The sequence below is a fragment of the Ictalurus punctatus genome, chromosome 3 (assembly GCF_001660625.3).
Source record: "Ictalurus punctatus breed USDA103 chromosome 3, Coco_2.0, whole genome shotgun sequence".
Lineage (NCBI taxonomy): Eukaryota > Metazoa > Chordata > Actinopteri > Siluriformes > Ictaluridae > Ictalurus > Ictalurus punctatus.
This window is the reverse complement of record NC_030418.2, coordinates 3,565,881-3,592,372: the sequence shown is the minus strand read 5'-3', so window position 1 is coordinate 3,592,372 and position 26,492 is coordinate 3,565,881. Positions and strand designations below refer to the sequence as shown.

Genomic DNA, 26,492 nt, shown 5'->3' with positions numbered 1-26,492 from the left:
TCGGGAATTCAACAGTGCTGTGGTATAATTATGTTTAACATAGACTCATTAAAGTACAAAGGAAGTCAATGGAGGACACAGGAAATGTGTCAGGCGCTGATAATACTTGCTATGTCATTACAACGTTATATCGGCTACATGACATGTTTCTACTGTGATGTGAGTTGTTAGTTTCCTTTTTCTAATTATGTTGTTATTACTATGTTTGGTCTCCAGAGATGGCGCCCCGTACTGCGAGAAAGATTATCAGGTCCATTTCGGAGTCCGCTGCGAAGCCTGCCACCAGTTCATCACTGGCAAAGTGCTGGAGGTAGAATGATTTTCCTCATCCTTGTTCCTTTTGTTCATTTATTCCAATTGATTTCTCAAATTTAACCTGGAAAACAAACCCTTGCAAGCACCTGCTCTCTGATTGGTTATCAGTATTGGATGGCTCCACCCCTCTGCATCTCCTACTCTAAGTAGAAAGGTACAGTCATTTACACTCCACATGACATGCTTTAAATCGTTTTATTCAGGGTTAAATTGGAGCACAGCCATGCGGCAGGACTGACTTTAGACGCGATGGGGTGTGTGGGTAAGCCGGTGTTTGTGCAAACTCAAGAGATGGGTGTGTCTGTGATTATGAGTGTGATTTTAAGAATATATACTCTACTTCTTGTTGCACTTTTACCTGTAATTATACGAGTAATAACTTAGTGGCGTCTTTAAGAGAGAGAGAGAGAGAGAGAGAGAGAGAGAGAGAGAGAGAGAGAGAGAGTTCTCACACTCGAGGCACTCTCATGTAAGAGCTCCTTGAAAGTGAATACGTCTTCAGGGTCTTGTGTTTCTGAGAGTCATGAAAGCACATGTAAAGTGCACTTTGGTTTAGGAGTCGGCACAGTGCCTAGTACCCTAAGAGCTTCATGCAGGTGAGTACACAGAAACAAGACCATGTGCAGAAAACATCTCTAGATATTCCACAGTTGAAGCCAAGGATATGGAAGTAAAATGTGAGATTTGACCTTTATAAGTGCATACTATGAATGCAAGACAGTGTGCATGCAGATTATCCAGTAATGGATCTAGAACCTTCTATAAGGTGTGGCAAAGGGGTTGCAGATTTGGTGTTCATGCCGAGGCAGAAATGGGGGTGTGATATTCATTTCTGAGGGTTTATGGTCAATATCATGGACATTTATTGTGACTCACTTTGTATATGAATTGCATTTAGCACGCACACACACTCTTGTGTACACAAATGCATTGTAAATAGTGCTGAGCTGGAAGTCAAATCCATTTGTGTATCTTCCATTTTCTCCTTCGTATGTGTTAGTTGGGTAATTGTGGGGTTTGTTGTTGTTGTTTGGCCTGGCTACTTAGTTTATAGTGTGTATAGCTAGGTTTTTTTGTTTATTATTTTGCTCGGCTTCTGTAGTCCAAATCTGTTATTTATTTTAAAGAAGAAGACGAATTTCACAAAGCAAACATAATTCTGACATGCGCTGTAGGCTGACTGCCACTTCTAAATTGTCCGTAGTGTGAGTGTGTGTGATTGTGCCCTGCGATGGTTTGGCACCCAGTCTAGGGTGTTCCCCACCTTGTTCCCCAAGTCCCCCTTAGGCTCCAGGCTGGATGGATGTATATTTACGTAATATAAATGTTGGGAAACGACATTTGATCCGATTTTTGTTGCATAGTTTACACTGTTTTTACTCTCAGTTTATGACTTCTGCATGTTTCTATCTTAACAGTCTTAACAGAGGACCTACTGTTGTAGCGTGTACACTTTACTCCTACTTGTAAAGCTTAAAATAACACAGCGGCCAATCGTAAATTTTAATTTAATTCAAAATTCACTCATGTAAGGTATCGTATATTGCAATACATTTGTTGTTTGCAAAGGTTTATGGACACCTGACCCATCACAGCCATGTGTCCTTGCTGAACATCCCATTCCAGATTTAGTCCACCCTTTGCTGTTATATTAACCTCCACTCTTCTGGGAAGGCTTTCCACTAGGTTTTTTTTCACTAGCATTGCTGTGGGGATTTGCTCATCCAGCCACAAGAGCAATAGTGAGGTCAGGTACTGATGTCGGACGAGGAAAGGGAAATTGTAATGTTACGGCACGTATATATATATTTGTGTGCTTTGAACATTTCTGTGGGGCAACAGTTTGGCGAAGGCCCACATATTGGTGTGCTAGTCAAGTGTCCACATACATTTGGCTATATAGTGGATCATATTGCATGGCCATGTACTGGATTTGTTTACGGAAGATAAATCCATAAGTCCCTGCCTAAATGGCTTTATGGCTCTGCTTATGCATAAGACATTTGACTTCACTCCACACTGTACGAAATAAGATCAACAGACCATAAGTTCCAAGATTCATGACACTACAAGTGTTATGAAGTAGATCTGCTGTAAAATATGGATTACCCTAAATCTTTGTGTCTAATGTGGTATGCACTATGCGTGTGTGTGTGTGTGTGTGTGTGTGTGTGATTTCTAGGCAGGTGACAGACACTACCATCCCAGCTGTGCCCGCTGTAGCAGATGTAATCAGATGTTCACTGAAGGAGAGGAGATGTACCTGCAAGGTCAGACTGTGACAATAACATGATGAACTCGAAAACATTGAACTGTTGCTTTTTCTCAGCCTTCTTAAACAAACAGGTTCTTGAGGTTCCGGTTTACTGAGATTCCGCCTATTGTGTTCCTTAAGTCTTTAATGAGTCTTTAGTCAGCCTGTGTGTGTTTTTATTTTAGGATCGACCGTTTGGCATCCGGGCTGCAAGAGCTCTACAAGAACAGAAGATAGACAAAGGGTGAGACTCCTCTTATCGTGTCTTTACCCGTTCTGACACGCTTCATCCTGTCCTCCTGTCTCCATGTTTTTGTATGTCAAATACATGTTCTCCGAACATAAGGGTATGGAGGTTCCGTATCTAGGTTATCCTGATATCTAGACCCCAGATGTGTTGTCCAACTTCCACTTTGCCTTCCTCCACAGCTGTTGCCTGCGTCGCTAGCTCTCCTCGCCATATCCGAAAGGCAGGTACTGTATTTGCTATCGACTGCGCCACACGGACGCCATGTTCCCCGGCTCGGAGCGCCATTGCTAGCCAGAATGCTCGCACATAGAACCATGATCCGCCACTGGCATTTTGTCATTGAGATGCAACACAGGCGTCGACGCTGTGACTAGCTTTGTGTGATTCTCCTCACCATTGGCTGAAAAGGTCTCACATAACATTGTGATTGATATAACTTTTTTTTTATTTTATTTTTTTACGGGGTGATCTAATCGTAATAGCCATTGAAAGTAGCTCTTCATACATTCCAGATTCTCATGTGCCATTTTACTGGTCATGTAGTGTATAAAGTGTGCTTAAAGAAGCAGTTTGTAATTTCTATAGCCCTCTGCTGCCGGCATGTAGAATTGCAGTTTTAAGAAAAATGAACAATAACCACAAGCTTTCCATTTCCACAAATCCTTCCACTTCCCACTCCCTCAGCTGAAATCATGTGTACCCAATGAGTTACCTAATGTACCAGTTCTTTTTCAGAAAGGGGTGGAGCCTATTTGTGGGCCAGAAAAAGAAAAAAAAAATCTAAACAGAAGCCTAATATGAATGAAAGGAACTTCATATTCTGAATTATTAGTCCAGATTCTGAATCATCTTAGACATTATGTGGTTATTATAGAAAGTCATAGTAATAGTGAAATATTACAAACTGCACCTTTAATGCAATCTATCAGAGTTTTTGATGCGTGCTTCCCTATCAAGTGCACATGCTGATGGTCACTTAGCCAACACACTTGCAACAATTCAGCCACATCCAGGCGCACCCGCTTGCACAACAAAACACTGTCTCTATATATACAATGTGGTTCAAAAGTCTGAGTCCACTACTGAGCTTTTTTTTTTTTTTTTTTTTTTTTTTTTTTTTTTTAACCATTGGGGTGCCATTTATTTCCTGTTGATATTATGTTTATACAAATATGGAACTAAAGTGAAGGTTCAATAACTTGAAACCTTAATAAAAACCTTTACAGTAGTTAGAGAAGTGCATACGGCTGTTCTAGCCCAAAGTAAAGTACACGTTACACTGAAATATAATCAGTAAAATACTTAAAATAATAATACAGTAAAAAATTATTTTTGGAATTAAATGTTACGTAAAATGCACATTTTAGTATCCCACAGCATTCACTTAACCCTGCTAGCTGAACACCTCTACACCTATGTAATATTTGGAATATTCCACAACAGGAAGTTGCATCATCTGTATTTCATAAAGATCATAGGAAGAAGAAAAACACGTTCTCTTATTCGCTTTTCCTTTAAAAAAAAAATAATAAATAAAAAAATTATAATAATAATATTGCAATTTTACTTTAATAAACCATGTTTTGTGTATTTGTTAATAAACGTAACTTTGTTTCTCATGTAAGAACAAAATTGTTGCCTGGGATGAGTTAACACGTTTTTTTTTTAAATCTTTTTTAGTCAATATGTAAAAATTATTTTAAAAAGTGATATAAAAGTTTTAAGTTTTAAGAGTTACAAGGTTTTAAATGGCACTTCAAATGAAAATCAATTATATATAAATATCCCCTTCACTCCTGACCCGGTGTTTAAACGTAGAACTTGTAAGCGTTCTTCGGTTTGTCGCTCCTGGGGAACGGTTAACGTAGAACCTTTTCAGGGTTTCAGAAAGGCTTGAGTAGAACTCTTACCCATCCAAAGGACCACTAAGGAACCTTTTTAGGTAAGCTTGCGTTGTGTGTTATTGATGCTAATACTTTTATTCAATAATCAGTTCAAACTTGCCTTGATGTCCTACATAACACAAGTTCCTAAAAAGGTTCTTTGTTTGGTTAATGGTTCTATCTTCTAAAAGTGTTGTCCTGTAAGGCCTTTTAAAGGGAAAACCTCTGTCGATGAATTCGTAAGGATTCCACAAGTGGGACAAACTGAGAAGTGCTAGTTTTAAACGTCATCAAATTTGAAATGGTAAAAGGTGTTGGTGGTAGACTCAGACCTCTCCTCATTCCTGGGAGACTTCTGGACCCCGTGGTGTATATAGAGTTCATCTCTGGCACTGAGATCCAGGTCATAAGCATCATCAATCCTGCTGCTGGATCAAGTTTGGACAAGATGTCACTGGAAACGTATTTAGCTAAAGGAATATAGCTCCATCATTTGCCATCATTACTCATTTGTTCAACCTGTCTAATAATTACATTAAGTATTTCTCCCACAGCTGATTATCCTGCTATGGGTGGGATCCTGTATTACTTTTACCACACCCTTGGTGATTTCTCATGACTCAGAAGTACATGGGCGATTCCTTGGTTGCGGTGCCTTCTGGTTTACTGGGTCGTAAAAAAAAAACAAAAACCCATAAACCTTATTTTCTATCATTTGAGAACTTTTAATCGATTACAAAGACACTGTTAATCATTACCAAATGTGTTAACTCATCTCAGGCAAGAATCGTATTTTATTTGAGATCTTAGCAAATACACAAGAAAGTTTTGGCGCCCCTGCCAGTGGTGATACAGTATGAAAACCAGTTAAAGACGGATTCGATTCGTTTAACCATTTTTATCGTACCTTCCTTCTGCTTATCACTCAGATGATTATCATGTCATTCATTGTTGGGGTGTGTGTTTCATTAACAACCAATGTCTAACTGGTGGATAGGCCTTGACAGTGAGTGTGCGGGTTGCTGGTTCTAAACCTGTGCTCACCTCACTCCACAGCCGACACGCTCGTCGTCCGAGAGTGTGTGTTCCAGACCTGGTTCAAGCATACCTGGCTCACCGGGTCACACCATATATGTAAGTGCTGTCCACACACACACAAAACTTAAAGCAGACTGGAACACCATCTCACTTTATTTATATCTTCTACTTATATCTTTATATCTTATACTCAAATGCACATCCACACAGCATCTACTTATTGACTCTACCATAAAGATGCATGATATCTTGTCCTACTGAATATGTCAGTATGAATGCTTCACTTTAACTTTCCTTTTATTTTTAAAAGCCCATTTATACTACAGCACTGCTCAATTCTCAATTCTGATTGGTCAGAAGGTGTTGAGTATTTTTTTACTATAAAAGCAAGGAAAATAATACCTTATCGTTTCTATAGTAACAACTCACCCAGGAACGTATATGGTGGACACTCCACGTAAATAATAATAAAAACAAAAAATGTATAATTATTGACGAGCGTTCTGTGAGGAGACGTTTATCGAACGTTCGTGGAAGGAGTCTCCAGTCTTAGCGCTTTGTAACGATCAGAGGTTACTGGAACTTTTCCGACATGGAAAAATCTTCAAGACGTTGCGTTTTCTCGGTTAAAAGACGTGTTTAGTTTTTCTTATAAACTTCAAGAGAGAGAAAAAAATAGAGCTTTGTGACAGAACGATCGTTTATTGCTGCTGTAACGTGATGAGTGATATCTTGCTCTGTGGGCATTCAACGACATTAATTGTAGCTATAAATGGATAAAAAGTACAACATGTTCTTTAATAAGTTTTTTTAAATAGTGTTAGTGTCTCCAAATTGCTGAGGTAGAAGAGAAAAAAAAAGCCATGATGTTGTTGATTATTTTCTTTGATTATTATATCTCTTGATTGTTGATTATTTATGATTATCTATTACATAATTTTAAACATGTTTTAATCCTTGATCATATCCTACAGCAATTTAACCAGTTTTTAAATATTACTTACTCTCTTATAACTCTGTTACTCTGTTTGCATTAAAAGCAAAGTTTGGAAGATTGGGTTCAGATGTGCTCTTGTTTTTGTTTAGTTTTCTGGATTTCATTTTGTACGTATACATGAACAGTTTGTACAGGTGAATGTTTGTGCTAGCATCGGAGTCGTGTTGTAATACGCACGCCCTGTCTGTTCTTGTACGTGTTTGCGGTGTGTTTCTCCTCCAGGCAAAAGTAGACAATGAGATCCTTGATTATAGGGATCTCGCCGCCATTCCCAAAGTCAAAGCCATTTATGACATCGAACGTCCTGATCTGATCAACTACGAGCCACTTTACACCACTTCCCTGGAAGAGATGGAGGAGCGAGAGAGTGTGGGAGAGGTAACACTCCAAGAGCACAGTGTTTAATTGTATATATGTGTGTGTGTGTGTGTGTGTGTGTGTGTGTGTGTGTGTGTGTGTGTGTGTGTGTGTATGAACATCACTACACAATTGCACTATATATACAAACTATATCCCCTTAATTTAACTGTAGGGTGCAAAAGTCTGAGTCCAATAACAAGAACTGCTCTTATTTCATTAATTATAATCAATTATGTTGATATCTATTATCCAATATGGTTATTATATTATTTACTGAGACAAATCAGTTGTTGGCACTACACTTGGTTTTTCTTTGTTGTTTTTTTTTTAAATATCGAAATATAACTCGTTAATGTTTCATAACTCATGAAATAAAAGCAGTTCTTGGTAGTGGACTCAGACTTTTGGGCCCTACACTTTGTTAACAGCTTCAGACCTTGAGGCGCGAGCGCTCCCCCATGCCTGATGACCGAGTAAGTCATGCTCCAGCTAGACGACCTAGACGTGTGACCTTTACCCTGCTTACATCGTCTATAAGTCACAGTTGCTTTCATTGTAGCGCCATTATAAGTCATTACGCATGTGTGTGTGTTTGTGTGTGTCAGTAGTCACATCCATGTCGCAAGAGTGTTTGGGGTTTTTTTGTTTTTTTTAACATCAGAGCTACATTTTTATACAGTATAGTGTTCTCAAGGTACGTTCACACATACAGCGATTTTATTGCTGCAAGTCGCCAGTCACTGTACTATGAGGTTGCCAGTAGGCGTTCCTACTACTGGTCGCCATAGTAACTTTTCTCAGTGGCGCAACTAGCATTCCACTTTTGTATATAAAATTCGTTTGTATATAAAATTCACCAGCGTATATGTGCGTCATGCTCTACGAGACGAAGGGGAAGCAGCGTGTGCTCTTTCTCTCTCCACTGAGGCCATCTATCTGTCGTGGAAGCGCAAACGCCAGACTGTCTCGGCCCACGAAATAATATGGGCGCTCAGGCAGCATGGCGGATCACGTATCACGTATCACGTGCGCTCTACTATCTTCACTCGCCATCGGAAGTCGCTGCACCAAGTCGTGACAAATTTGCATAAAGTTCAACGTTTCTCAACTTGTCGCGTCGCTGGACACGCCCACATCTAGTCGGTCATGTCGCCGGAAGTCGTCAAAAATGAGCGGTCTCGGGTCGTGCGAGTCGATGTATGTGTGATCGTACCTTCAGTGCGTTCTGATTCGTCAGGGTTGTAAATGAATCCCTTTCACTTCTCATGCTTTCATCTCCATCCCCAGTCCAGTGTTGCTAACTCATTTCAACTCTTTTCTTTTTTTTTTTTTTTTGGAACCAACTAATTTACATATCCATAACCAACCCGTATAACCAGGAGCTCCATTTTTATTTATTTATTTGTTTTAAATGAAATCATTACTGGGGTCTAAAGAATCACCAAAGTCATTGAGTTCTCAACACTGCCCACTGCGATAGTGTGTTTATAAAAAAAAAAACACCGCAATTCATTTTATTCAATGAGCCTTTCTGAAGATGTGTCTGAAAAATGTTTTTTGTTGTTGTTGTTAAATCTGAATTCTTTCAGACACCAAGAACCATGTCACCAGTCCCATCTGCAGATGTACGTACCTACGGCTTAGTATCACACCCTAAACAGTTTACAGCTTATGATGATTAATGTGTGATTGTACATGAATTGTGTGTGTGTGCTTGTGTATTTAGAGTTTTTATGACATGAAGGGTCACATCCTGCAGCGGTCTACAAGTCAGGGCTCTATCGGCTCGCCCATTTATAACCGCCACTGTTACACGCCAACCATGTCTCGCTCACCACAGCACTTTCACCGGCCAGGTGAGACCCAGCTTCTGCCTTCAACTGGACAGTTGCATTATGGGTATGAGAATCTTACCCATAATGAAAAAAAAAAAAAAAAAAAATGGCAAGAAAATATGCAAATGTTGGCATTAGAAAATTTACTATACAGTCTATGCTTACTATAGTCTTGTATGATGTTTTTTTTAAAAAAAAATTCTTTTAATTCTCATCACAGTATGTGATTACAGCGGTATATTTTGGCAGCCCCTACCCTGTACATGCTCCTATTTGTTCATTCAGCTCGCTTGGTTTAAACTTATTTTATAAATGTACATAAATGAACGTATTTAAATAATATAATATAAGTAATATAAAAAAAAATAATATGAAGAACACATTATCTTTGACAAATATGTCATTGAATATCTGACTGACAATAGCATATAACTGATGTTTGAATATTTCAGTTTGCTTCCTGGTATTTCATTCAGCAGTAGCACACACATCCTCCTCTAACATACAAGTTTAATAATTGTCTTCTGCCACTGATATTGACTTCAAGCAGTCATTCGCTTATTTCGGTCATTAAGACTAAAAACGTCTCTCCACCCTCATTGACCTATGACCTTTTTGATTCAAGGCCCCGAGCCATCCAGTGGGCGAAGCTCCCCTGGGGCCAGCACGCCCCCCCTCCCCCTGACCCCGAAACATTTCCATCTGCCAGGTACAGGATATTACACAGCTCTTCCTGTCCTGTGTGTGTAGTCACAATCGTTATGCTTCACTCTCTGTGTGTCGTCCTCGAGCCGTATCGTGTGTTCACGTGATCGAGTCGTGTGTGTCGTTAACTAGGGAGTCTTGGAGGGACAAGTGAAAGTCTTAAAAGTTCTGTGAATTTTTTTTAAAAATCACCATTTCACCGTTTCATAAAAACCGCTCTACATTCTCTACCGCGTCTTGTGACGATGCATGGCAGATCTCTAGTTAGTAGATCTCATAGTGGTGGAGTTTTTTCTTTGAAAGAGTTCAAAAAAAAAAAAAAGCATTGTTGTCTTTCTCTTACAGATCAGAGCGTCAACATGTACCGGAAGCCACCCATCTACAAACATTATGGTAGGGACAGAACAGTTTCTCTTCTACGCTAATGCAAGGTTCAAATGAAAGGTGCTTATGTTCATGAGCTAGCAACAGGATTGTAGCGTTCCAGTTAAAATCCTGATGGATCAAACCAAATCAAGGTGCATAGTGGGTAATAGGATCATTAACAAACCCGTCCCACTGCTGTATACATCTTTGACACTATTATTTATTCAATAACCTTTGGGCTAGCCTCATTCTTATATCCTAGTTCCCCCTGCTTTACGATCTAGATCCGGCTGCCTTTACAGCCGAAAGCAGTTCTGCAGACGACATCGTCAAATCGGCCAAATTTCCCTCGGCACTTGCTCCTGGTCCTGAAGACGTACCTAAGATAGAGACAGAGTGCTGGCTGTGTCTGTCAACCAGTGGTACCCTAGGTACTGTATGTCAGCGCTATACGCCTATTTGCTATGGCCACCGCTCCTGGCTTGCTGCTGCTGTTTCCCTTCCCCCGTTTTAATGGATTAAATGGATTAATCCGCTGAGGCTTTCAACTCTGCACATATGGAGTGGATGACGAAAAGTGACGGCTTTCCCTTTACTTTCCTCCTGTTTTTTGTTGAATGCACTGGAAAAGCAGTTGCTCGTATAATCATATGTACTGACGTTTGGAAAAGTTTCAACAAATCTCTTTTCGATCTTACTTGAGTTTTCGGGTTCTTATTAGCCTTTTCAGCTGTGCTGTCATTGTCGCATCATTTTCACCTAAATCATCAAGAAATCATATGCCATTGTGCATTCATTTTGACTTTGAATCCATGGATTAAATGTATTAAACTATATGCTACGTACCGTGTCTTGCATATGCGTTCACCGCCATTGGTAGTGTTTCCAACAGGAACTGAAAGGGACTTAATAATTGGTATACTATGTCAAGAATGTTCACAATAAACTTGTTGAAGTTGGTGAGAAAATCAACATAGTCGGCAAAATGATTTACAAGTAAAACATTGCTCACTACCTTGAGAAGGCCATCCTGTGAAGCATGGTGATGGCAGCATCATGTTGAGAGTTTTCCTTGGCCTCTTGTTTGCTGTTGTAATTAGTCAACAGAATTTACCTTTATTTTACGTTGATTTTCATCCCCCAGTTCAATATTATAGGCAATTTTACGTAGCTCCATGACATATATTACCAATTAAGTTCATTTCAGTCCCAGGCTGTAACAGTGAAAAATGTGGAATGGTTAACGGGGGGGTGAAGACTTATGTGAGGCACTGTAATGGCATCTCATTATTAAAGTCTGTCTGGTAAATATATTCAGATTTGTTTAACTAGTATTTACCTGACAGTTGCGAAGTCAAAAGGTATTAAACAAGTTCATTTGAAGGTGAAAACTGATCACTGCATGTGTAAACATACACCTGGTTTCTTTAATCTCTGCACTTGTGAAACTTTAAAGGCTGTGACACTAAAAGTTGCCGGAAAAATTGTGCAAGGACAGAGACGGGAAAACTCCAACACTCTTAGAAAAAAAAATAAAATAATGCATTTGACACATTTAAGGGTTCTTCAGTTAAAGACATTAATCGTGCAAGGAACCTTTGAGGAACTCCTTTTTTTTTTCCTAAGAGTGTATTCTTGTTGTTGCAGCTGCTTTGCGGGGTTTTTTTTTTTTTTGTACTATTTCACAAGAAATAACGTTTCCATGAAGTTTCTGCAACACCAAGTTATCATCAGTCTGCTTGTCTTTATTTCATCTCTTCCACCCCCTGCCCCCAACACACTTATGGTGTCATTACTCGTCCATGCCCTTGTGGACTAGTCCTCTCCCTAGACTATAGAACTAAATGGAAATTGTTATCTGATGCCGGTTTCTTTATGAATCAAGTACTTCAAATCCAATCACAGACGCTTAAAATGATCTGCTTCAAACGGACAAACGACAAGGGTGTGTTAAAAATCATATCGAACCCAGGGTTTGTGACATTTCCTGTTACTATTTCAGGCTCTGAAGGGGGGAGAAGGAGATCCCGAGAAGAGGATGAGGAGGAACTCCAGAAACGCAGACAACTCCAGGAAGAACATCTCACCAGGGTAACCTCAAACATGGACAGAAATAACAAAAATACCAGTTGACATTACTCCATAATCTCTCTTTCCAATCCCAATCTGTGCGATATACTATATTCTAATAGAAAGTGTATGTCTGCTTTTTTTGTAAAAAAAATAAATAAATAAATCCTCTACACCGCCGTTTATATTTAAACTAGCCCAATCTGGCAACCCTGTCGTTAACTGTCTTGTCCACTGCTCTACCTCTACTGAAAAGCATGGGCACTTGTTGCAGTTCCAAATTGACCACTAGGTGCAGTAATAACTCTGTGGAAGCTAAGTGGGGCAGTACTTGCGCTGCCCCGCATTTGCACAACATCTAGAAAGGCGAGCAAATCAACAGAACGTCGGCTTACACCTGTCTAACAGAAGCACTCTTTAAAATCCTTGGTCATGCAAAAACGCCAGTTAGTATTTAAATGGAGTTTAAAATGTATGGAGTTCTGAATGAGGTCTTTATGAAGATTAACATTAGTTAAATGGCTGATAGGGCTCTGCCTATCCTGTCCCTATCGTGAGCCACCAATGCGTATGAACAATATACGCAGAACGAGGTGGTAGATGATGAATATTTGATCAAATCTTCACACGTCTTTAAACGAAATGAGTTACTGAATCAACTCTACCAATGTTAATTGTCCTTTCAAATCAAATTTTACTTCATCTGTGTTCAGCTGGTTCATTCACTATAAACTATAGGTTGTAATTCAACTCTGTACATGAAACTGGACTGTATGGTGTGTGAGAACAGATGCAATCCGGTCTTGGGAAGCTCATCCTGAAGGAGGAGAAGGAAAAGCAGCTGTTTCAAGAACGCCACGCACGAAGTCTGTCTGCACAAAGGCACACCAATGGCAACGCAGGTGTGCACTCAGTCTCCACATTCTACCCACAGCATTTTCACTAGAATCCTACATTTGTAAAACCATAACATGACTTTTTAGCATCAGACAGCTTCAAGGAAACCTACATTTTTGACAAATCTAAACTTGTAACAAAGATTATTCGAACTAATAACCATCACAGTAATCTGTCTGCTGATTACTTCACAGCTAGCATTCTGTTCAGCTAGTTAGTTTAACAAAACTAAAGCTGTTCTTAACTTGCATGACAAAAACATCAGATTAAAGTTATTAGCTAGCTGTCTCAATACAAACGGCCTTGACGAATACAGAGTCTACGTAGCAGCCGCTTTACTTCCTAATCTCTCAAACGCAAGCTAGTTATTAGCAATCAGCTAGTTTGTAGGGTCAGATTTATTGTCACGCTAGCTCACATTTTTTTACAGTAGTTAGCCTTAGTTAATGCATGCTCGTTGGTCAAAGACGCAGGCACCAATATGTCATCGATAATTAAAAATCATTTTCTTTTTGTGAAACTTTCTTCTACGTTTACTGTCACACTTGAAGTAAATTTAAAAGTTAATACTTTGCTACTTAAACTCGAGCGAAGAATTTGACGCTGTACCATCAGATCAGACCGTGCTCGAAATGTAAACATATTCAGTAAGGTGTATATAACCGCATTACTTATTTAAAAATACTTTGAATATTAACAAAGTAAAGCACTGAATGAATATAGTAGATTCGAGCATGTTTATTAGCAAAACAAGGATACTCAGAAGTGAATTCAATTCACAAGTCCCACAGTGTTGAACTGACAGCATCACTGTTCAGTTGCTGTTGAATTAGTACATTTACATACGTTTACATTTACATTACATTTGTTCATTTCGCGGACGCTTTTACCCAAAGCGACTTACAAATGAGAAAATACAAGCAAAGCGATATATCAAGCAGAGAACAATACGAGTAGTGCTGCCATACAGGATCTGCTAATTGAGTTCCAGAAGAAGCAAAGTGCGCACAGTAGAGATGTAAGTGCCAGAGTTTTTATTTTATTTTATTTTTTTTATGGGTTGGATAGGTGTTCATGGAAGAGGTGGGTTTTAGCTGTTTTTTGAACATGGTGAGAGATTCTGAGGTCTGGATTGTGGTTGGAAGTTCATTCCACCACTGAGGAACAGTTAGTTTGAAGGTTCTTGAAAGGGAACTTGAGCCACGCTGAGTAGGCACTACTAAACGTCGGTCGTTAATCGATCGCAGATTGCGTGAGGGAACGTAAGCCTTCAGGAGAGAGTTGAGGTAGGAGGGTGCTGATCCAGACAAGGTCTTGTAGGTGAGCATCAAGGCCTTGAATTTGATGCGGGCGGCTACAGGAAGCCAGTGGAAGGAGATGAAGACGGGTGTGACATGGGTTCTCTTGGGCTAGTTGAAGATGAGGCGTGCTGCTGCGTTCTGAATCACCTGAAGGGGTTTGATGGAGCTGGTCGGGAGGCCCGAGAGTAGTGAGTTGCAGTAGTCCGGTTTTGATATAAGAGCCTGGACTAGTAGTTGTGTAGCCTGTGCGGTGAGGTAGGGTCTGATTTTCTTGATGTTGTACAGGATGAACCTACAGGACCGTACAGTTGTTGAGATCACCCCAAAGGTTCCTGGCCGTCCTGGTCGGCTTGAGTGTGGTTGAGCCGAACTGTACAGTGAACATCAATTCATATAATGTTGTATAATGCGTTGCACAACCCTTATAGTGTACAGTAACTGTCATGCTATTGATAGATATTATATTTTAGCCCTCCTTTTTTTTAATGATGTCTTGTTTTCCTAATATTTACTTGTTGTATTCTTGAAATTGCAGATGCAAATTCTCCTGCCAAAACAGGCTCACTCCCTGGCTATGGACGAAGCGGGTTGCATCGGGTAAGCAACATATTTCTTTTTTTAGACCGCAGTCAGTCTGTTTCTGTTTTAACTCCCTCATTGAGAAGACTAAAGGTCTTGCATTCCATCATTTCTGCAGCCTCAGTCAACTGACTTTACGCAGTACGACAGTTACGGAGACGTCTCTGGCGGAGGACGAGGTTAGTTAACAAACTACTCACTGCCTGTAAATAGATCAATCCTGTTCGTTAGATAGTAAATTCAAATTTGCTGAATACTGAATTGACGTGTTTTTTTTCTTCTTCTTTGCTTTCCTTCTTTGCAGAGTTTCAGGTAAGTGTGACAGCATCAGATGCCTTACATCCGGCTATTTTTTATATTTCATTTCAGTTGAATCTAGCTGAAATTATTTGGCTCAGTAGTCCTGAATGCATCAGTTGCTACAAAACCTACACAACGCAATTCCACACGAATTATAACATGTCCTGATGGACCTCCTCTCACGACATGATGAAAGGATTAATTATGTAACAGTTTGGTTTTGTTTGCGATTGATGCAACCTATTTCCTTTAAACCTAGAACAGTCGTTACTAACTAGCTAGCACAAATAAGTAACGAAGATACGACAGCTATCATGTATAGATGGATTCTATACGGTAAAATACTTTGGTGGAAGTTACTGAGGGTGTTAGATGGATTCGAGTGAATTTTCTGCAACTGTTTTTAAAATTATTCTTATGTTTATTTTTGTCATCGTTTGACTGATTTGACTTGAACATTGTAGCTCATTATACTGTGTCTTTATCTGTAACATGACCAGACTCATTCAGACCAGAAACTTTTCTACACGTTTATGACATTTGGCCTTTACTTATATGCCTATTTTAGTGTGATTGATATGACTGTGATTAATGTACATATAATCTGTGTTCAGCTTTACACTTTTATTTTTAGCATTTGTATTAATCAGCCATTATTATTTTAGCGATTTTATTAATCAGCCATTATTATTTTAGCATTTCTATTAATCAGCTATAGACACCAACAGATGCAAGTTAATATGGTTGTGTGAGTAGAGAATTTGTTGATTGGTGATGGACAGTGTCTGATCTCATTATAGTGAGGATGGCCCAAGTACTCAAATGTCGAAGAGTGGTTGGCATCTATTTTTTATTTAGCTTTTGCTGTTAATCATTTTTATAATTTTGATTCATTTCATTTGATCTGTCCACCCACCTGAAAAAAAAAAAAAATTCTTGCCAGATCTGTTTCTCAAATAAACACTGACAAGAACAATTTTTCACAGTTCATTTTTGGATTTACTGACTTGCATGAACGTTAAAATCAAGTTTTGTGGTGTTTTTGACAGTCAGTCCATTTGTGTGTTCATAGCCCTTGCAGGATGGCCATCGGCCTGTCAGCAGAATGGACAGGGGGGTTTCGATGCCTAATATGCTGGAACCAAAAGCAAGTATCAAACCTGTGCATTGGTTACTACTCTTTCTTCCATGCACTATTTGATAGTACTGCATCATCCTTATCATCATCATCAGGGGAAATGTTCAAACTTATCCCAAATCTTATTACCATAAGCTAACCTGCATCTACACCTGACTATATTACCATTAATCATGCCATCCTTATGATCAGTATTAATAAAACCATCGTCTCAACTTTTCCATTTACCTCAAACATTTTTCACTTACCTAAAATCGATACGTGGATGTATGTCGGGTGTTCAAATGTTGTTTTTTTTCAGTTGATCTAGTAGTCTAGCAAACGGCTAGCTAGTATAATAAAACAAGTTCCCACATATAACCCACAATGCCACATTACTCATCCAGTTTCCTTCTGTCATGGATTTAGCCCAAATGCTGCTGTTTAAATCATCATACAAGCTTAAAATAACGTCTTTAATGTCTTTAACAGTGGACGTAGATATTCTATTACTACACAGTAAAATCCCTAGTGTTGAATAAACACCCCAATTAGTCCAATTGAACTATATAAACACTGTGTTAAATCAACACCGGGGATTTTGCTGTGTAGAGGAGAATGCTATAAGATGCATTACGGTACCCTACTTGGTAGCTAGCCAATAGTCTGCTAGCTAATTGAATAAGTAATGGTTAGTGGGATTAAATGTAACTTTACGAATGATTACATTCTCCATATTTGAATATTTTATCTTGTACAAGGTCTTACAATTAATAACAAACTCACAATTTCTCAATGTTAAAATGTACTTATTGCTGTGAATAAATAACAGCAATTAGACAATTAGTCTGAAGTGAAATCTTGAAATCGTGAAATCTAGATATGACTTGAACAAGTCGTTTTTCTTTCAAAAGTATTTGTATGTATAAAAATACATGTTTTTTTTATTGTTTTTTGAAAGCAGTTTTTTTAATCTACAAATATGATTGTATCCTTGTACTATAGCCAGATCATGGATGCTTTTATCTTAAGGGGCTTAAATTCAAGTGGGGACCCAGCCAGAGCAACTAAGGTTTAAGGACCTTGCTCAACTTGCTGGAAGTCCTGGGATTTGAACTCACAATCTTCCCATCATGTTCATGGATTCTTAACTGACATATCTCTGCCCCAGTACTTACAGATCAGTGGTACCATTTAGAAATCAATGGTTTTGCTTCCAAAGCTACCAAAAGGATAGGGCCAAGCAGACATCTCCAGAGAGCTGAGGACCAGGGCTCGACAGCTTCAGAGAGTTAAGGGAGTTGGGCCAAGGGGAGAGTTTCAGATAGCTGAAAGGGTAGGGCCAGGGGAAATGGTCTAGAGGGCTGAGAGAGATAGGAAGTTGAAGGGGTGGGACCAGGTTGACAGATCCTGGAACTTGAAGGGGGTAGGGATAGGTTTCCAGAGGTCTGAAAAGGCAGGGATATGAGGACAGCCCCTGGTAGTTGAAAGGGTGGGGCTAGGAGGACAGGTTCAGAAGACTGAGAGGGCAAGGTAGGTGGAAAAATATAGAAGGCTAAGAGGGCAGCTCCATGTAGTTGAGGGAGTGGGGCCAGATAAACACACTCAGAGGGCTGAGAGGACAGGGCCAGGAAGGAAAACAACTTTGGTTGAGAGGGGAGGGCCAGGGGGACAGCTCCAAGAAGTTGATGGGGTGGGCCTGCGAGTCCAGGTGGAAATACAGATCTCTAGAGAGTTAAGTAGCAGGGGCCAGGATGAGGTGGATAGCGTCGGAGACCTCAAGAATTGCGATTCATAAAATTTTGAAAATATTGCGTTCACATGATATCACTCCTGACTGGAAATTAACTCCACCGGGATAATCATAATGAAATGAAGCTCAGACTGTATACCAACATGTACATCTAACATAACCATGTTGTTCTGCATTTTCTTATTAGCTTATTAGTCTAGAATACTTGAGTATTACCTCAAGAAATGCTTGCACTTCTGACTCTTGACTGATGGGTATCTCTTTTGAAGGTATATCCATACGAAATGCTCCTGGTCACCAGCCGTGGCCGAGCCAAGCTGCCCAGAGACGTGGACAGAACCCGACTGGAGGTAATGGTCCTCCAGTCCTCCAATGTGTTTACGGAAGTTTCATGTAGCGGTAAAGACATTTAGGGCTTTCATAACAGCAATCCTGCTTCACCGTTGCATTGATTATTATCATATTACAGCATAACCCATTGTGTTTTATTCCTTGTATAACAGCAGCTCTGACAGTAGTGAAGCTCAAACTAATCAATCCACTCATAATTATTACTATTATTATTATTATTATTATTACTATTTTTCTTTATATTTATCCTATAAAGAAAGAATCTTGACTTATAGCTGTTGAAGGCCCTGAGCCCATCCTAGAACCATAATCATCACCCTGAGCCACCTGTATAGACACAGAGCAAGTGTTATGAGTCGTGCCTAAGGTCAAATCCTTAACAAGAATGGGATGAAAGGAGGTTGTGTGGGGTTAGTCTGTCAGTATTCAGGATTAACTCTTTAAAAACAGCCCTAACCATATGGGGCTTTGGGGCTGTGTGGGAATGCTCTGGCCTCCTCTCCCAGAGCGTGCTGGTTGGAATCTAGGCATGTTCCTATTCCTCCTAAGAGAAAAAGAGTTTGTAGGGTGTCAGCCTGTCGGTATTCAGGATAAACTCTTTAAAAACAGGCGGGCCCATGCGAGGCTTTGTGGTTTCGTGAGAAAGCTCTTGCCTCACATCCCTGCAGTTGCTGGTTTGAATTTGGCCTTAGTGTATGTCTATAACGAGTCTTTATTGGTCACATATACAGTAGAGCACAGTGAAATTGTTTTCTTCGCATACCCCAGCCTGTCAGGAAGCTGGGGTCAGAGCGCATGGTCAGCCATGATACGGTTAAGGGCCTTGCTCAAGGGCCCAACATGTCTATGGTGCTGAAACCCAGGGTTCAGTTCCCAAGTAGGACTGAAAGGCAAGGCCTTGAGCCTAAAGAAACACTGGAGTTATGCTAATCTGGATTAAAATAAGCATATATAAATCTTCCCTGTTTACACTAGCTAGCCAGCTAGAGTTAACTAACCTGACAGGCGTATTATGCTACATTCCTAAATGTTCCTAATCTTCACTGCTAAAGCTAGCTAGCAAACGTTACCCGACCTGACTGAATTTCTGAGAGGATTTCTGTTCTGCCTTCATGCTCCTTTCAGCGGCACCTGGCTCCAGAAGTGTTCTTTGACATCTTTGGGATGGAGCTTCAGGAGTTCGACAAGTTACCTCTATGGAAGCGCAACGACATGAAGAAGAAAGCCAGACTCTTTTAACCATAAAAACACACCATACACTTCTGTAATGTAGCCTTATATTTGCTTGTAATCTCTCTTTCTTTCTCCCGTGGCCCATGTACGTGCAAATGGGAAGGAATCTGAAGTGATCTCTTTGGTTTGTGTTTATTGGTTAGCACAACATAATACTATGGTACCATCATTTAAAATAAACAGTGACAAATCTTTGCATTAGCACACAAGCATCAGATGTTCAGAACTATACGTCTTTATGTCTCTTGGGCTAGTTTTCCTCCCTCATAGACATTTTTCTTTTTCTGCCCACGTCTTCCTGGGTAATTTCCACTCACGTAATGAGACATTTTGTTAAGTTCATTATGCGTTCATTGTTAATTGAATGTAGATGTAACGAGCTTTCATGTCTGCTTGTATGGCGGTATGTCTCTATGTCAGATGTTATAAGCATTCGAAAGTTTGCCACTCGAGCATTTCTCGTTTGTCCATGTTTTTTGTTCCTCGTCCTTTAATTATCCAAGCAACGCTGAACTTTACTCAAACTCCCACTGTATACTTCGCATCATAAAAACAAGCTGTATCTGGTTAATCTTATTCGAACGGAAACCCGCACTGCCATTTAGTGTATGTATGAATGATATTACAAGTAAAACGATTGATAAACTGTGCGTTAGACAGCAACACCAAAGGTATGGCCATGCCTAAGGGAGCAAATATAGCACTGGGTATTTCTCAGGATCCTTTCCACTGAAGGCTTAACAGGACCAAACACTTATTGCTTGTGTAAATTACAGTATCAGACACCGACATCAGAGCCGTTGTTGTTGTAGCTTTGTCGGGGTGGTAGGTCAAGGAATAGCATGGCTTCTTCCTCTCTCTCTCTCTCTCTCTCTCTCTCACTCTCTCTCTCTCTCTCTCTCTCTTTCTTCAGACTCACAACCATACACACACAGTAACAAGTTCTTTCGGCTCTGTTAGTTGGTTGAAACTAATTTCCCCGTTAACCCAACTGCTTGCACAAGCATTCGACAAGCGGCAAACATAAACTCTTCGTGAATGAAATGTTTTATTGATGTAAAAAGCTTCTCGTTAATAAAATGCAGCAAATCAGATGGCCTGTTTCTGTCTCCGTTTCTGACTTTGCAACACGGCATGATCATAACGACGTTACAGTAACACTCAGAGATAAATACTCAGAGATCACACTTTCGTTTCCGATCGAATTGTCATTCGGCACTTTATTGTTAATCGTTTGGTGGCAAACAAATGTAGATATTTATGCACTAGATCTCATGCTGTGTTTTATTCTTTGTGACGTAAGTGATTTCCCGTAAAATACATTTTCCCATGGCCGTTCCCACCACTTCCCCTCATCATGTGATCATGTGACAATCGCACAAAGGTGAACCCCATTCAACGAATTATTGGCAAATTATAATAGCAAATCATTGCTCCGGAAATGATCTAGGAGTGTCATGGATGTATTGAAAATACTTTCCCAAGCAACTCAACATTAGATTTTGTGTTGATTCATGACACATAATCCCAATTAAATCCATTTCACTCATTGTAACATTGCAAATTGTTGAAAAACCTCAAGCCTGCTATCTATTAGATACCGTAAATACGTCTACACTATATTCAAACATGAGTCTTAATTCTGCAATAAAACACAAAGGGGCATGCGGTTACAGGAAAATAATCAACAATCCATCGTGGTGGTATGTCTTTAAGTCAAATTAAATATATATTTAGTACATATCATTCACATTCACATGTTAAATTCAGATAATCTAATGCTATTTTTCACTGTTCTGACTATGACTACACTAAATAAAATATATCTAGCTGATAAATTGAAATGTACTGTATTACACACAGAAACACATTATCAGAACACCAGAGGGCATCCCAGGTTTACACTAAGCTTTAGCTGAACCACAGTGAGTTCTCACACTTAGCACTGCGAGAGAGAGAGAGAGAGAGAGAGAGAGAGAGAGAAAATCATGTGGTCTGTAACAAGACTCTACAGGAATTCATTGCATATCATATACTCCAAATTATTTTCACAACAACAGTGTAATAACTTGTTATTTCACTCCCAGACATTGATCTATGGCCAAGTTTACACACATAATCACCACCTCATTAACAGTAATAACAGTAAATATCTAGTAGTCTGGTGATAAACTGATATAATGGTACAGTTGAGGTCACAGAATATGCAAAATGTTCATAATTTTTTAAAAAAAATGTTTGTCTTGCGATGTTAAACTGCCCACTGTTCTTCAGAAAAATCCTCCAGGTCCTGCACATTCTTTACTTTTCCAGCATCTTCTGCATATTTGAGCCCTTTCCAACAGCTGATATATGATGTTCAGATCCGTCTTTTCACACTGAGGACGACTGAGGGACTCGTACACGGCTATTACAAAAGGTCCAAACATTCACTGATGCTCAAGAAGGTGACACGATACATTAATTATACGTATACTGGGTGTAAACTTATCATTTGAACAGGGTGCTCAGCTGTATATTATTGTGATGTTTGTATGAGATAGAAGTCTCTAAAAAAAATTTTTTTAAAAAGCAATTTCATGTGTATTAATAATTAATGCCATTTTAATGTTATCATCTTTGAATTTGGAAGAGGATTGAGAGATCGAGTATTTTTATCCTGCCAGTGATAGTGTAGATTCCAGACCACTTCATGTCATGGCTGCCTGATTTTAGACAAAGAAACAGAACCGTAATGGCGACCCAATGCATAGCAGGTTCAGTAGGTCTGCTGCTTTACAGCTTCATGGGCCATAAACCCTCAAGCAGAGAGACATGGGCAGAGATGGGGCTACAGTATACACAGATCCCAAGACATTATCTATTTTATTAAACATGCCATGTTCGTGTGTGTGTGTGTGTGTGTGTGTGTATGTGTGTGTATGTGTTTTCCATTGGATGCCATTGTATTCATGGTTTATAGATATCCTCATCTAGTGTTGCTTTATCGGTTGAAATGTCCTTCATGCTAAACACTTTTTCCCCAGTTGAGGGTCAACATCAAAAATGAGTCTCCGAACACTGATTATCCTGGGGAATTGGGACGTCTTACTGCCTTATTAATCAGTCCCTCCAGGATTTTCCGATCGCAGAAATGAACGCAAAATCCGCGATCTTCGGAGGACCTTGCGATTTTTCAAAATCGTACGCAGATTTGGGCCAAGACGTGTCACGTGACATCGTCTCAACACGGATTCAGCCAAAGTCTCCTTCGATTCATGCGCGCCTAACATGAATACAGCCAAAAGGTCTCATTTACCAGCAAATCACCGCGAAAGACGAGTGCAAATCAATATCGTGCAATTGCGATTCAAGTAGATTTTCGCAAAAAAGGAATAAATAAATACGCAAGTTGTTTCGCAAATGTACAAAAATAAATAAATAACGCATTTTTGGAGACAACAATCACACAAAAAAAATCCTCAGTGAAATCCTGTTCGGACTGATTAAAGAACGACACGCATTATTTGTTCATAGTTACATTGAATGTTGTAGATCATCAAGTTAGTTCTGCTGTCCCTTATGTTCTATGTTATATGAAATTAATTAACACTTCAGATTTGAAAATTCAACAGTGATAATAGTGGTAAATTTCTTGCCAAAACCTTGGAATATAATAGCGCCAGTTTTGTTGACAACTGGCCTCATTTTATTTGTGTGTGTGTGCGTGTGCGCTAAACAACCAGACAGCAATCAATACCGTGACTCCTCTCATGCTGGGTTACGAGTGCAGTTGTTAACAATCTTGTCTTTAATTAAACTCCTGCTGGCTCGAGGTTTTTAAGAGTCTAGAAAACAACATTCTCTCTGTGTGTGTCTTGCCAAAAACACTCCCATGTGCATTTCCTCTCAATCAGCCTGCATGAGTCATCACCGAAGCTCACTTTTAGTGCTCTTCTAGTTACCCAGAAAATGAAGGACGTCCACAGGAGGAAACGGCTAAGACATCTTTCTTTCCTCCCTCCCATGATTTAGAATGCCCAGAGGGGCTCGGAGGCAGTAGACGCTCCTACCAATAGGTCACTCACCTCGACCTCTTTAAAAGAAGCAGATCAGAATTCTCATAGGGGAATAAAAGTAACTGGAACCAGTGTAACAGGAGCTTAAAGAGGTGTGTTCACAATGGCGAATCCTTTGACCTGCTCCTGAACCTCGACCGTGTTTTGAAAGAACGATGAACTCCTTTTGGATGATTCCGATTATATAGATTAGATCGGTGTCTGGGTTCAAATACGTGACATTCACAGGACTCGGTTCACATTTCTCTCGTTTACGTCCCGTACGAGCTCACACAGCTCGAGGATGGCGTGGGAAGCTAGCTGATGTTAATATAATCCAAAAACTCGCCGTTCAGAACGGACACTCTCTCGATAACGGTTTTGAGACGGCTGACACGAGAGACAGTCTTACCAAAACGGTTCTCGCTGAGTTTCATCCAAGCGTCCAATACGTTAAAAGGCCGTTCCGGTTAACGTACGCTTTTCCGAGCGTTTCGTGGTATCCTTGCACGATCGGACGAAAAAACAGAGGCGCTTTTGTGTTTACTTTGACTTAGCGGCGTCGCATCATTTATCAGCAAACATTTATTAGCTTCTGTTTGTCGCTTTTGCTAGCCACGTGATTCTGTGAAATTCTGCCTTGTGAAACAGTAGTCCCATGCCTGAAATGGTTAAGATATCGATTCAATTCGAGTCAATACCTAATGAGCAAGATGAGCAATGGCGAAATATTTCGCAAATACGTGGTGCAGTACCGACGTAAACAGTGTGACATCATAATACTACACAGTGCACACGACGTCAGTGGCTGAAAGCTCTGAACGGGAGATAATAAAGCCTTCATAAATAAATGCAGCATCACGGCGACAAAAATGCTTGCAGAACAGAACATTTGGCATGACATGGAAATTATGGATGGAAAATGCTGGAGAAAGGACTGTGGAACTGATGGTAAGCTTTGCCCACTAGTTATCAAACATCTGGGCTGGTGAAAAAGTTTGAATGGTCCACCGATACCAGTGTTTGGACCCTACCCACGGGCGGCTGTGGCTTGTCGGTTCGAATCCCGGCCCACATGACCCCACATGCCGAAGTGAGGCGAGACACTGAACCCCAAGTTGCTCCCGATGGAGAGTTAGCACCTTGCATGGCAGCTCTGCTACCATTGGTGTGTGAGGGTGTGTGAGAATGGGTGAATGAGACACCGTGTAAAGCGCTTTGGATAAAAGCACACCATTTACCGTGCCCCCTAGTGTATACAGCTTTTAATCCTCCAGTTGCACACAAGATACACAGATGACTCTGTGAACAATCTCACGCAGGTGCATGCGCATTAAGTCTAAAGAGTTAATTACATGCCTTCACTAAGACTTCTGTCAACACTAAAGTTAGCACTATTCGCATGCGAAAACATCCGAGCAGCAAAATACCATTTAGGTGTGTGTGTCTGTGTGTGTGTGGGTGGGTTCAAAGGGTGAACAGTGCTATTGTGATGCAAAAATAACAACATGCAGTTTAAGTGTGATTAAGTGTGTATGCGTGAGTCGTGCTAAGATTTTACACCTAAAGACCCAGTATGTGTGGTTGTGGCATACACGTGTGTTGGTCAGGGTGAGTGAATGTTTACTCTTCCTTCACTGCTTCCAGTAATGTGTTAACTCTCAGACCTCCTGGGCAGGCTGCTGGGGGTGTGGACTAGCTTTAATCATTTTAATTTTTTTATTTAGGAAAAAGCCCGTGTTTGCCCTTTGCACCTCAGCATGGGGGCTGACTGATAACACACACACACTCTCTCTCTCTCTCTCTCTCTTTCTCTCTCTTGCTCTCTCTCACGCGCACACACACACACACAGAGTCACAAAGAGCCACAAAGCCATGAGATCATAGCTGTCTTGGCAGGTTAATGAATCTTGGAGGAAAAACTAAGCCATCTTTTCTGATCAATAATAATAATAATAAAAACAATACGAGCTTTGAGCTCCTATTGAAAACCTGCTCAATATAGAGGGTCTATAGAATTAGTCAATACTGGAGAAAGTCTTACAAATCAAGTTAGCTTCATAGTTTTACAGTAGAACAATCGGTTCAAACATTGGTGTATTTGGAGTGAGGAGGTTTGTGTACATTCCTCGTGTTTGCATGTAAATGAGTGTTGAAGCGCAATGTGCTGCACCCCCTGGGTAGCTGAGTTAGCTGATTGTAGTGTGGAGATAGAAAAGGGAAAAAAAATGCTTCCAGGGTAATGTTTCTGAATGTGTCCAGGCTACGTGCGAGACCGTTGGGGTGTCTTTAAGCACGAGGACTTAATGACGGTGAAAAGTGAATGAGTCATGGGCTGGGTCAGAACGTCTGGAGCAAACGCAGCAATTTTCCAGCTCCTGTATTTGCGTGTTTGGAAAACAGTTTTGCTAGCATGGGTATAAATATATATGTGTGTGTGTGTGTGTGTGTGTGTGAGAGAGAGAGAGAGAGAGAGAGAGAGAGAGAGAGAGAGAGAGAGAGAGAGAGAGAGAGAACACATTCTCTGATTGGCTGTTCAGGAGAAGAGAGAATGAAATCAATTTCTGCATTTTGTCCATTCTGAAATGCTTTTCTGCTCACCACAGTTGTACAGAGTGATTATTTGCGTTCCTGCCAGCTCAAACCAGTCTGAACTGGTTATATACATGTACATTATATACTGTACAGTACATACACAAGCCAGAACTGGTCATGCATGGGAGTTTACCGGATGCTAATCAAGCTGTGCAATGTAGAGTGGGATGTGTGTGTGGTGTTTAACATCATGCTAATCACTTAGAGAAGCAGCAGTTGTTCATTAGCAGGGTGTTTACGCCTGACATCATGCTAA

The 26,492-nt window shown here is 40.1% G+C and overlaps 1 protein-coding gene across 2 annotated transcripts in view; it reads left to right on the top strand.

The window, feature by feature from the left end:
* Nucleotides 1-20,698, top strand: part of ablim1a (actin binding LIM protein 1a) — a 38,794-nt gene extending 18,096 nt beyond the window's left edge. Inside the window, exons 6-22 of one of the 2 annotated variants that reach the window (XM_053679440.1) lie at nucleotides 217-310; nucleotides 2,498-2,585; nucleotides 2,755-2,813; nucleotides 5,759-5,836; nucleotides 6,960-7,115; nucleotides 8,687-8,722; nucleotides 8,824-8,953; nucleotides 9,983-10,030; nucleotides 10,288-10,434; nucleotides 12,006-12,094; nucleotides 12,864-12,975; nucleotides 14,807-14,868; nucleotides 14,969-15,029; nucleotides 15,155-15,162; nucleotides 16,223-16,297; nucleotides 18,290-18,370; nucleotides 19,497-20,698. In XM_053679440.1, coding sequence (XP_053535415.1) covers nucleotides 217-310; nucleotides 2,498-2,585; nucleotides 2,755-2,813; nucleotides 5,759-5,836; nucleotides 6,960-7,115; nucleotides 8,687-8,722; nucleotides 8,824-8,953; nucleotides 9,983-10,030; nucleotides 10,288-10,434; nucleotides 12,006-12,094; nucleotides 12,864-12,975; nucleotides 14,807-14,868; nucleotides 14,969-15,029; nucleotides 15,155-15,162; nucleotides 16,223-16,297; nucleotides 18,290-18,370; nucleotides 19,497-19,610 — 1,438 coding nt within the window. In that variant the 3' untranslated portion in view covers nucleotides 19,611-20,698. Of the gene's footprint in view, nucleotides 1-216; nucleotides 311-2,497; nucleotides 2,586-2,754; nucleotides 2,814-5,758; nucleotides 5,837-6,959; nucleotides 7,116-8,686; nucleotides 8,723-8,823; nucleotides 8,954-9,557; nucleotides 9,642-9,982; nucleotides 10,031-10,287; nucleotides 10,435-12,005; nucleotides 12,095-12,863; nucleotides 12,976-14,806; nucleotides 14,869-14,968; nucleotides 15,030-15,154; nucleotides 16,298-18,289; nucleotides 18,371-19,496 lie in introns of those variants that run through there. The other variant, XM_053679439.1, reaches the window with a different exon arrangement.
* Nucleotides 20,699-26,492: the final 5,794 nt, after the last annotated feature.